At 36.6% G+C, this 13,346-nt stretch overlaps 1 protein-coding gene across 1 annotated transcript in view; it reads right to left on the bottom strand.

The window, feature by feature from the left end:
* The window catches only part of LOC107601480 (ras-related protein Rab-32-like), a 19,744-nt gene extending 7,463 nt beyond the window's left edge, over positions 1–12,281 (bottom strand). Inside the window, exon 1 of the mRNA XM_016293667.1 lies at positions 11,781–12,281. Within this exon, the coding sequence (XP_016149153.1) occupies positions 11,781–11,994 (214 nt within the window). The 5' untranslated portion in view covers positions 11,995–12,281. The remainder of the gene's footprint in view (positions 1–11,780) is intronic.
* Between the last annotated feature and the right edge of the window lie 1,065 nt (positions 12,282–13,346).

The following is a 13,346-nucleotide window of genomic DNA, read 5'->3' as shown; positions in this document are numbered from 1 at the left end:
ATATATATATATATATATATATATATATATATATATATATATATATGCACACACACACACACACACACTCACAGAACACAAGGAAGAGTAGCCTAAATAATAATGCATTTCTACAATAGCAAGGTTTTTGCATAATGCTGCATTAAATTGGTATATTTTTAACGGTATGCTAAGCTAAAAGCTATTTTTCAAAACTAAGTTGCGAACCACTAGTATCAAGCCACCTAGGCCCATCAGAATGAGATCAGTGACTTGTGGCAGTGTGCTGTTTCCCATAGGAACAAAAAGACTACAGAGCAGTTTCAGGAGTCTAGAACGCTGTAGTCTAGTGTTTATGCAGCATTTAAGCCAGAGCCCAAACCACTCTCTCAGATCAGAGTTCAGACAGAGGAAGACTGTGATCACTGGCCTGTCTGTAATGCCTGACATTGCTTTGTTCTTCACTCTCTCTTCGGAGTGTGAGAGAAACTGGGGAAGTGCAGCGAGGCAATGCGTGTGTGATTGTGATAGAAGATTCACATATTTCGCTTCTATGCCAACAGGCTGAAGGATATTGACATTTCTCTGTGTACAAACAGAACGGAGTATGTAAAATTAATTTAATCAGTATTGTAGGAAGCTACTTTAAATTTCCAACTACTCTTGGGTGGAAATACAGCATATGCAAGCAATATGATGCAAATGAGAATGCTGTTTTTCCGAATATCATAGCTGGTCATCACACCCTGTTATGGTTTTATTAGCAACCAACAGTATGATTGTAAGTGTGTTGTCCTTTTTAGAGCTGTTCAATTAACAGCAAGAAGTTAATATTGAAAAACAATATTTCCAGCTACTGTTTATCTTTGTTCGGCAAAGGAAAACGGAGAAAGTTGAGTGAAGGATTCAATGGCTCGCCCATAATATCAGTCATATGATTAGGCCTAATTCCTGAATGAATCAGTGTTGTTGAATGAATCACTTGTCGCCATGAACTGGCATAATTATGTAACTTACAGAAAGAGCCCACTCCTAATGCACAAACTGACAGCCTTTTTTTGAATGAATTCAATAATTAAGATGAATTGAGAATCAAAATAAATTCAATAATTAAGAAGAATTAAGTCTGACAGAATGCAGTCGTGCATAAATTCAGTGTTTTTACCAATTTTATTGTTACTTATTGCAGTAAATTTACTTTATTGCATCCTGACTCAAAATCAATGCTTTACTGTCAATTGTGCATTTTTATGCAACAAAATAGGCAATATTAATAGAGTTAACTGCATTTTAGACTTAGTAATATCTACTGATAAATATATTATAGATTTGTGTTATTTGTTTCAGATTTAAAGGCCCTAATCAAGCCCTCAAAACATGGGCCACAAGGACTGGATTTTTACAAGGCTAAATTTTGCCCCAGTCCAAACCTGCTTCCTGCCGTTCCATTCAATACAGTAGGTTTATAGCGTGTAGACCTTCAGATGTCTAGATTTGGTTTCAAGTGATCAGCACATCACCCCAAACCCAATGGTCTCAGTTCCATTATCTTCGTTCAGCTACGCACTTCACATGCTAAAAGCTCCTTAGGTCTCTCAGCAGCTAATTGCACTTGATTGCCGGTCTAAATTTAGACCATTTAACCTCAGGTGAACACACGGGAGGGCTGACACACAAGAAGACTAATAAGACGACCCTAATTCTTGGCTCCCAGTCCATTTTGGGCACACAGCCCTAAAAATCTTTTTTTTTTAAACTCACTCCGATGAATTAAAGATACTGAATACCCAGAGACCAGACACATCCGAACTTGTGAACGCATTTGGTGCGCTGGGCCAGCTGTCACAGAGCAAGTCAAGAAAGAAAATCTCAGAACCACTTTTAATTCCTAGAAACACCATGCGAAGGGCCAGAATCGTACAGTTGATCAATACTTTCGCCACAATATGCAGTGCATGCTGTTGAGAACTGGCATTTTCTCAGAATTAATGGTTCTCGGTGTGTGCCGCTTTTATAGAAAAGTAGAAGACCAGAGAAATCTGACTGAGCAAGAGAACAGTACCTGCAGTGCTTCACAGAAAGTCAGCTATACTTATCGAAAGAGAAAAGGAGAACTGCAGAGAGAATAGTGTGAAAGCTGAGGATTAGCCCGACATGAAAAAGGCAAATGGAGTAGTAAGCTCTTTTATTAACTGAGAAAAAGTCAGTGTGATGTAACAGTTTCACAATGAAAGGTGCATTCCCTGGTCCATGGATCCCTGAGGGGCGTGTGAAATTGCACTAAAATGAAGAAGCCAAGAAAGACATTTTTGAGTTCATCTAGTTCGTGCAATTCAAAGAAATGCACATTTTCTTTGATTGTGAAAAGAATTTGTAGTCAAGTTATGCTTTTAAGACTTTTACTTTCTCTATAGGCATCCAACTTGTTCGGTTGGTTTATTTACTGTATGTGTATGTGTGTTGCTGCAATTAGCTATAACAAATAAAAATTTGTCAGCCATTTATAATGGAGGATATACAGTGTAATGGAAAATACAAATTTTTACTGTAATGTTTTTTTTGTTTGTTTTTTTTTTAAGGAAAATGGCAGATTTTATGAAAAAATATATTTAAAAAATATGTTAATATCAGTTTTTACCACTTTATGAACACATTTTATGGAAATGTTTATGGAAATATGAGTTAGCAACAATAATCAAAGGCAGCTCAGCAAAGAGTCAATTGGGCAAAAGTTTGTGCTTCTCCTATGTGATCAAAACTTTACTACACTACAATTCGTGATTATTACAATGGTTGACAAAACAGGGCTTATTATGCAGCACAACCACAACAGATCTGCACTTTGGTTTTTTAATGAAGGCCCTTTTTGACAGGTGAGGTACAGTGAAGTTTTAGGTAATTTTTATTATTTTTAGTCATTTTCTGAGTGCTTCTGACACATAATATACCTGTACATACAACTGTCTATTGTTATATACCTGTACATACAATTGTCGATTTGTATATTTTTATTCCTTAGTTACTTGTTCTATTTTTCTATTTTTTATTATCTGTGTTTTTGTTCTGTCACTGTCATTCTGTTACACTGTGGAGCTTCTGTCATGAAAACAAATTCCTCGTATGTGTAAACATACCTGGCAATAAAAACTCATTCATTCATTCATTCATAATGTAGACGCCCCAAACTGGCCATGCAGGGAATGAGAGAGTCAGAAATGATGGTGTCAATAATTGCGCAGTGGGAGACCTTATTCTCCCCTCTGGGGAAGCAATGTCAAGAATCAATCTCCATTTATCACTAATCCATGGACTTGTCTTTACAACTCACAAAAGAATTGATGGGACGTCGACCCGCCTGTAGGATGTGCAAATATAGCACAACAAAAACTGACAGTTTCTCAACAGCAAAAAGGGACCCGAGGTAAAAAAAAGCTTTGACTGCCTGATGGCAATAGAGTTGAGCTAATCAACATTTTGAGAGGTCGATAGCAGCTAATGATTTACAATAAATATGATTAACAATGAACTGTTTTGACAACACTGAGAATAATGTGTTTTTTGAACATTAAAGCATGTCAACATATTCTGTTACACCAAATACACAAAAATAATGATCTTTAAAAAAGCATCATATGACCCCTTTAATGATAGTGAAGGTTTATTCAGTGTCTAGATCTGATAGCAGTTTCTATTGCTTCCTTTTAAAACCACAACAAGTGGCACTGGCTTTATGAAATGCATTATATCAGTTGAATGAGGAATAATTTCATTTGCATATGTGAAACAGAAATTCTATCAGTCTATGGACAATTGATCTTTGCATCTTTAGGAAACACTGTGCGATGTAACCAAGTAAAACTGATCCTTTTAAAAAGAAGAAAGTAAAAAAATTTGAAATTCAGAAATTAAAAACATGCCTATCATAAACCATATGTATTAAAGTAACTGTATAATTAAATTTTTATGTATTTTTCAATAAATTAATGTATAGCACAAAAAAAGTATGTCATTGACCCACATGCTGTAACTTTGAAACCATTATAGTAACCTGACTATTGTTTAATTTCTTGGTTAGACATCACAACAAATCTGTGTACTTCTAAATATGACTGCTAATGTGAATTATGGTGATTCTGAAAAGAAGATCACTTAAAAGCTTGAGACAGTGTGAGAAAAGAGGGGGTTGTGGCATAGGGAGACAGGGATACTTGCTGTCCATAGCCATGGCAACCTGAAGCTTCTCCTGCATGGCCTTTATCAAGATAATAATCTTGTGGGTGTGTTGCTATGGCAACAATCCAAGCCAGACGAGCCAGCTGCATTTTTTTTTTTTGGCACTCAGTGGAACATCAACACACTTCAGACGCGTTGGGTCGCCATTACTTCCCCAACCAACAGTACAGCTAATGACCAGAGACAGAGGCTTCACGGCACTGGGGCAAAGGCTATCTGCAATCAGCACCGCCAAAGATCACCCAATACTGACAGAGACCACTGTAGCTGTATTTTAAATGTTCTTGACCAAAATAAACAAATAAATACACTAAAATAAAACTAATAAATATTTTGATTGATTTCTGAACGAATATGTGACAGTGTAGTCTGGAGTAATGGCAGCTGAAAACTTGTAATGGCAGCTGTTTTTCCATCACAGTAATAAATTATATTTTAAAATATAATAATATTTCACAATATTACTGTTTTTTTTACTGTAATTTTGGTGAAATAAATGCAGCCTTGGTGAGCATAAGACATTTCTGTCAAAAACTATTCAAATATCAATACATATTTAGAAAAGTTAACAACATAAAGTGAAGATTAAATAAATAAATTAACAAATACTTTTATGGATATATAAAGATTTTAATAGATAGAACGCTAGATAGATAGAATGAAAGAATGATAGAACAATAGATAGACAGACAGACAGATCTACAGATCGACAGACAGAGACGGATGGATGGATGGATGTTCTAACACATCGAGGGTAAGAGTTTCTTTAAAGCTCCATGTCTGTAATAAGCATGTCTCTTTCAGACAGCCCCACTGGAGCACTGCTATTCTGGGCCAAGGTAGGCGGGTGAGCCCCTGGCTTCAGTCAGGGTCTGACACATATGTATTTGAAGAAGGCCTTGATTACAGTCATCCAATTCAGGGTCATTATCGTAATCGCTAGTCGGTGCGGGTATAGAAATCCAGCGTTCTTGATAAGTACCACTGAGCTACCAATTATGTGCATGATTAAGAGGGTTAATTATCAGTGTAGAAGTAAATGCGTAAATGGGGCAGACTTTGATCAACTTTATCCAGGATCATACAAGTCTGGACTAGTTTTGGGAACTGGGCCAGGATGTCACAGTGAGCAGTTCATATGCCTGTGTTTTTTAATTGTACATCATTGATATGGTACACCACACAGCAAAGTACAGTATTCCAGCTTTTCTCACATTCACACATGCACCCACATACAGACTGAAAGAATGCAACCTGTGTAATTCACACATCATTGACGTTGTCCTTGCAGCTCACTGTGACAACCAAGACTGGGTGAGAGAATAAAAGGCTGAGTGAGAAAGAAATTAAGGTAGAGGGAGAAAGAAATTAAGGAAGAGGGGAACATAAACTCTATTTTAAAGGAATGCTGCGACTAAATGATGGTCAATACATGGCTGATGAAATACTGCATTCAATCCCCTAAAAATGGCTTTTTATAGCTCTTTGGCTAGAGACACTGTATATTTGCCATTCTATGGTTTACCATTTTGTTTTATACTTTTTTCCAGAAATATAGTTGATGTCTTTTATTTGCCATAATTTTTTTTAAATATATAATGTACCTAATCTAATTTATTTAATCTCTATTTTCCTAAGTATGTGTTATTAACTTGTTTTTCCTATATGGCCTGTACTAATTGTTCATAATTGCTTGGACTTTATACTCAAAATGTCCAAATAATTAGTGAATGACTGGTACAGTTAATTTTACTGATAATTAAAAAAAATTATATGAAAAACTCATATGAACTATCAAAAAAAGTGTCTTGTTTACAATGACTTTGCCTCGGGATCTGAGATGTACAGAAATTAAACTAGACAGGTCAATGTCCTTTAAAAGCTAAAAACAACGTTTATAGCTCTTTGGCTGAAGACTGCATAATATTTGTTTGTCATTCTATGTTTTACAATTTTGTTTTATATTACAGATATACAGTGGGTACGGAAAGTATTCAGACCCCCTTACATTTTTCACTCTTTGTTATATTGCAGCCATTTGCTAAAATCATTTAAGTAAATTTTTTTTCCTCATTAATGTACACACAGCACCCCATATTGACAGAAAAACACAGAATTGTTGACATTTTTGCAGATTTATTAAAAAAGAAAAACTGAAATATCACATGGTCCTAAGTATTCAGACCCTTTGCTGTGACACTCATATATTTAACTCAGGTGCTGTCCATTTCTTCTGATCATCCTTGAGATGGTTCTACACCTTCATTTGAGTCCAGCTGTGTTTGATTATACTGATTGGACTGGATTAGGAAAGCCACACACCTGTCTATATAAGACCTTACAGCTCACAGTGCATGTCAGAGCAAATGAGAATCATGTCTCACAACAATTGTGCATCTCTGGAGAGACCTAAAAATGGCTGTCCACCAACGTTTACCATCCAACCTGACAGAACTGGAGAGGATCTGCAAGGAGGAATGGCAGAGGATCCCCAAATCCATCTTTCCATCAAATTGCATCTTTCCCAAAAAGACTCATGGCTGTATTAGATCAAAAGGGTGCTTCTACTAAATACTGAGCAAAGGGTCTGAATACTTAGGACCATGTGATATTTCAGTTTTTCTTTTTTAATAAATCTGCAAAAATGTCAACAATTCTGTGTTTTTCTGTCAATATGGGGTGCTGTGTGTACATTAATGAGGAAAAAAATTAACAAATGATTTTAGCAAATGGCTGCAATATAACAAAGAGTGAAAAATTTAAGGGGGTCTGAATACTTTCCGTACCCACTGTATATGCATGCTCTATTTGCTATATGTATATTTTTATTTGACATAAAATATACCTAATCTTATTTATTTAATCTCCACTTCCTGTAACATAACATGTGTTGTTTTTCCCAGGCTGTAGGGCCTGTACTGATTGTTCATAATTGCCTGGACTTTGTACTCAAAATGTCCAAATGCTTAGTTAATAACCAGAATGTCCAGGTAATTTCACAAGAAAAAAATAATTTGAAACTTCCTGAAGTAAAAACTCTTATTAACTAACACTCTTCCAAATAAATAAATAAATATATATATATATATATATATATATTTATACAACAGTTCGTTCTGGTTCTCAAATCTGATTGGTTGAGAACCGTGAGAGAGAGATATATATATATATCTCTCACTTTCAGAGTCTTTCCTCGTATACTAAGATGAACAGAAATGAAGCTAATCAGCTTGGTTAAATATGGACAATTAAATTATGTACATTTTCTCTGCTGTATATCTTGTTCAGTTTCATAATAGTGAACAAGTTTGTTAGTGTCTTATGTGTGTAACCAAGAACAGATGTCAGATGTTTTGTCTCTGCATTGTGTCCTAGTAACAATGTAATTTGTGTCAGACTGACATTCAAAACATCTATTAAAGAAACATGGCTACAAAGAGCACATCAGAGATGTATTTCAATTTGAAAATACTTGTATCATGCCAGAGTACAGAATTTAGTACAGAGTACAGTTTAGATAAGGAATAAGGTGATATATCATTATTTAGACCTATAAACACAGATGCACATAAACCATCCCAGCCTTACAAATCCTCATGATTCAATTTCACAGGAGGCTAATGCACATGGCACTGAAATTAAATTGAAAGCTAAAGTTGTCCATTTGTTTGCTGTGGACAGTTGGTACAGTATATTGAATTATACGTGCCTCCATGGTCCTATTGTACTCAAGAAATACTGCAGTGGAAAGACATAAATGGTCTTTGGGGAAATATAGAGATCGCAGTGTGGGTCTACTAATGGGAAGAGAGAGAGTGTGAATGGATTACAGACAGGCAGCTCTCCAATGTCTCACAATCACTTTAGTGTGAAAATGCTGAGTTCTTAAGTATATTATTAACCCTATAAAGCTAGATCATATCTGATACATTAATTCTAAGGCCTCTAAATTATAAACATGATCAAACCTTTGCTAAAAAAAAAACTTGTTGTAACCAATCTTCTACATGCCTTCCACCTTCTGATTGATATTCCATACTTTTTAAGTAAGCAAAAGGCATTTTAGTATAATTAAATACTAGAATCCTGTCCACCTTTTTGCTGTGAAATCTTTATATTGTAATTATTTTTTTAAGATAAGCATTTACTGGACTGAAGCAACTTAGGTTTACTTGCTTATACATATATGGATGAAATATAATTGTATTGCACTGCATTGTATGTTAATTTATTTGTCTAAAGGTTAAAATATTTAAAAATATATATTACTATTATTTCATGTCAGACATTACAGGGTTAAATGTATGACACTGTATTGTATGGGTGGGGGAAAAATGTTGCATAGGAACATATTAAACAAAGAACAGAATAGATATGGTAGCCTATATCTCTGACTTGTAGATGTGTGTAAAGTACATAAAAAAGTCCACAAGCAGTATTATAAGAACTGTGTTCCTTTTTCATGTGGAGCGCCAGGCAATCTGCCGAATTAGGTTTTATAAGCAAGTGAAGGCTAGTACAGTTACACAATTCTCTCATTATCTGTCATCTCACATGAGAGACATTGAAAGAAAGAAAAGAAAGAAAGAAAGATTGCATTCTTGTTTTATGACTTGCTTGCATTCCGTAATGTCACGTCAAGGTTTCTGTTGATACTTGATTTCACTATTTAGTTACACAGCACTGGTGGTAGTCTACTGTGGGTCTGTTTGTGCCAACGAATCAACAAAGATAACACATATGTGGAATTTGATAACTTGCAGATTGGTTAGTAAACTTAGGCTATTTAGGCTGCATCTCACAACCCAGTGAGCTGCTTACTAAGACAACATTTTAAGCACGTTCTGGCCCAGATTAGGTCTAGATAGGCAGCTCACAAAGTCATAATAGTTGTATGAAGCATATCGCTCCCCTCCATTCTCTCTAGTCTAGTGTCACAACATGACCTACATTGCGTTAGTAATTATGTTCGCTGACGTGAACACAGCAAGCTAGAACTCAAACTTATTCTGGGCTTTCAGAAAGTTTAGCGCATTCTTCCCAAACTTAATTTTTGCGTTTATTAATCATAATAGCCAGAATTTCCATTTTAAGTAGCCTTGGGGTACCTAACTTGCCCCTTGTCCAAATACCCACACTTGCGGTCTTGGCCACTTGAGAGCGCATGCGTGCGACAGGAAGTAAGTGTGCAAGTCTGTCCCATGTCTTCAAAATGCCAAAGTGCAGTGCCCTTAATGGATACTAAATCCACACTATCTCGAATACCGCTCCGGAGCACTATTCAACGCTAAGTGTATCCCATCATGCATCATGTTCTGGAAATAAATCGTGAGACTTTTTGCCGAGATCTCGCGAGAGGTCACAGAAACCTTTCCAATGCAAGTTAAATATTAATATAACAATTAGATATGACAAATAATTTGGTAGAAAAACAGTGTTTTTACTTTTATTGGTGCAAAAATTAGTTGTGGTGATATTTATTTTGTACAACATTTGCAACTGCTTTTTATCATTTAATTAGAAGCACCACAAATTAAAATGGTCATGTTACAGGGACTACTGCACAGACATTTAGAAGTTGATTTTAAAATGCAAAGTATTTCAAATTAAAAGTAAAATAAAGTGAAAACACTTGCATTTTTACAACACTATAAGTGTGTCCCATCAGGTAATGAAAAGTTCCACACCCACTTGTGGTCTTCACACCCACTTGAAGACTTCGGCCAAATACAGGAAATACGTAATTTAAGTAATCAAGTGGTCAAGTGCAAAGACTGCAAGTGTGGGTATTTGGACAAAGCCTGGGAGCAGATCTTGATTCTGGAATCAAAGCGATGTCCGAATCGATCTTCGAGTCGGATCTTTTCAATGATACAATTGAACCGGTTCACTAACGCGGACTGAACGATTCGTTCACAAATTAGATTGAATCTGTCCTAGCTGTTTTTGAGTCAAGAATTTTCAAGTAAATATAGATTTTTTTAAAGTGGTTTAAATCACTTGAACGATTCTAATGAAAGGATAATCTTTTGAGCGTTCTTTTGAACATAATGATTCGAGAAACGGTGAGTGGGCTGATAGTAAAAAGCATTTGTCTTCAAATGTTGTGGTAAAATGTCACAAATAATATTACCTGGAAATATATTTACAACTGATTGACAGTTTTAGCAACTTTTCAAACGAGAAAAAATAGTACATGTTGAGTTTACTGTAAATGCAAATTATTTAGGTTCTAATTGACATCGTTTTGACCTGATTCAAGTTGGACACGTGAAATCAAATTAAACCTTTACATGAAATAATTTACATTTTAGGATTTTAATAAAGTGTAATTGAAATAAACATGCAAAAATCAAACTCAAACTATGCTACAGACTTTATATTTTGTTTATCATCTTTATTGGAACGGTTAGTCGCATGTAATATGCTACGTCAGGATTTAAGAGACCACGCGACGACGCAAAAAGTTGAACTGTTCAAAGGAACCGAATCTCGGAATGAACTCGGACTTGCCATCATTAGCCTCTCAAGCCCGGCATTACATCAAGAGTCATGTGCTACGTGTGCGTGCCTGAAGGCTTATTTAATGTTGAGACAAGTACAACAAACCTTATAAATTTTATAAGGCTTTAACACTTTAAACTGCATCTGTATAGGTTTATTAAATGAAACCTAGATTTAAGACACGTCCTTACCTGCGATGTCCCACAGCTGTAGCCGCACTAGCGTTTTGCTGTCCCAGTGGAGGACTTTGAGCGCAAAATCCACTCCTATGGTCGCTCTGTAGTGTTGCGAAAAGAGTTGATGCACGTACCGCTTGATGATGCTCGTCTTTCCCACACCAAGTTCCCCAATTACCAAAACTTTAAACAAATACTCCTTGCACTCCGACACGGACCCGGAGCAGATCTTGATTCTGGAATCAAAGCGATGTCCGAATCGATCTTCGAGTCGGATCTTTTCAATGATACAATTGAACCGGTTCACTAACGCGGACTGAACGATTCGTTCACAAATTAGATTGAATCTGTCCTAGCTGTTTTTGAGTCAAGAATTTTCAAGTAAATATAGATTTTTTTAAAGTGGTTTAAATCACTTGAACGATTCTAATGAAAGGATAATCTTTTGAGCGTTCTTTTGAACATAATGATTCGAGAAACGGTGAGTGGGCTGATAGTAAAAAGCATTTGTCTTCAAATGTTGTGGTAAAATGTCACAAATAATATTACCTGGAAATATATTTACAACTGATTGACAGTTTGAGCAACTTTTCAAACGAGAAAAAATAGTACATGTTGAGTTTACTGTAAATGCAAATTATTTAGGTTCTAATTGACATTGTTTTGACCTGATTCAAGTTGGACACATGAAATCAAATTAAACCTTTACATTTTACATGAAATAATTTACATTTTAGGCTTTTAATAAACTATGCTACAGACTTTATATTTTGTTTATCATCTTTATTGGAACGGTTAATCGCATGTAATATGCTACGTCAGGATTTAAGAGACCACGCGACGACGCAAAAAGTTGAACTGAAACCTAGATTTAAGACACGTCCTTACCTGCGATGTCCCACAGCTGTAGCCGCACTAGCGTTTTGCTGTCCCAGTGGAGGACTTTGAGCGCAAAATCCACTCCTATGGTCGCTCTGTAGTGTTGCGAAAAGAGTTGATGCACGTACCGCTTGATGATGCTCGTCTTTCCCACACCAAGTTCCCCGATTACCAAAACTTTAAACAAATACTCCTTGCACTCCGACACGGACCCGCCTGCCATGCTGCCAAATGTCAGTTATGAGAGAGGAAAGTTTTGGCAACTATGAACAACCACTTGCCCTCTTCTCCCTCACACAGTTTGGAGAAGTGCTTGGGTTCAGGGACGAGGGTAAGGAAAGCATTCAAACAGAAAGCACACTCTCCCTCTCCCTCTCCTCCCACCGGACAACCACCTGATAAGTCATAGGACCCGGAAATATCACGCCTCGATTGGATTGCTTTGCTTTTCACCCGCTTGGGCTTTAGGGTCAAAGAAAATAAAGAACACTCACAGACTAAAGGCCCGTTCACACCAAGCACGATAAGTATAAAGATAACGATAAATATATAGTTCTAAAAATCGTTCTCAATATTAAACAATAGCATAGTTCACACCAAAACTGTAACGATAAAGACAAAGAGACACGATATCGTTGGAATCACTTTCAAAACGATTTTTCTCCAGCTGATGAACGAGAAAAAATTGACTGCCAATCAGAATCCATCCTGCTGTCACGAGCTCAAGAATTTAAAGCGGCAGACGCACGTGCGCCTAGAATAAACAGACGATATCGTTCGCTGGTGTGGACGCTAATATCGTTATCTTTATAGTTCTCGTTCTTGGTGTGAACGGGGCTTAACGCGCTGCGGTCACGACTGCAAAGATTGCTATTTTGTGTGAAAAGCAGACAGAAACGAAGAAGATAAAATAAAAACCTGACATTTAGAGGGCTTACAATGTGAATAAACCGCATTTATGGTGATGTGGGGTAAGAGGATGATGCTTTCATGAAGTAACACGTTAAAGGCACAATATGTAATTTTCGCCGCTAGAGGGCGTGTATTGAAAATAAACAAATAGACAAAGGTGTAGTTTGATGACGCCGTGACTGAGTGTGGAATCATGGGAGTTGTCGTCTTCATCCCCACAGCCGATGCAATCCGACGGGACTCGGGCAGAAATCATGTTCATGGATGAGCTAATGATTTGTTAACGTAGTAGAATGAAGCAGGGTGAGGCTGAAAGCCGTAGAAGCGAAACAAGGCTGCTGAATGAGCGTGACGCACGGCTCGAAAGCAGCTGAGCTTTTATTATGCCACAGTCGACCGCTTCCGCTCCTTCCGGTCGTGCATATGTGGGGGGGAAAAGCAGCGCTGTTTTATCATACTAGATACATTTGAAAGTTCTGTTATAATGCTACTCTGTGCGGTCGTCACCGGTCTATTAAAACGCACAACATATTAAAGTGTCTTTGGTGTTTCCATGTTTTCTACAAAACAAAACCAGAAATCGAGGGGTTATGACGTCATTGGCAGACACTACAATGACACTATAGACACGGTCCGTGTCACTAGTTAAAATTGCTTATTTCT

This window comes from Sinocyclocheilus grahami, unplaced genomic scaffold (genome assembly GCF_001515645.1).
Source record: "Sinocyclocheilus grahami isolate Dianchi unplaced genomic scaffold, SAMN03320097.WGS_v1.1 scaffold15.1, whole genome shotgun sequence".
In the NCBI taxonomy this organism is placed as follows: Eukaryota; Metazoa; Chordata; class Actinopteri; order Cypriniformes; family Cyprinidae; genus Sinocyclocheilus; species Sinocyclocheilus grahami.
The sequence above is the reverse complement of the archived record's forward strand: the minus strand, read 5'-3'. Positions and strand labels throughout refer to the sequence as shown.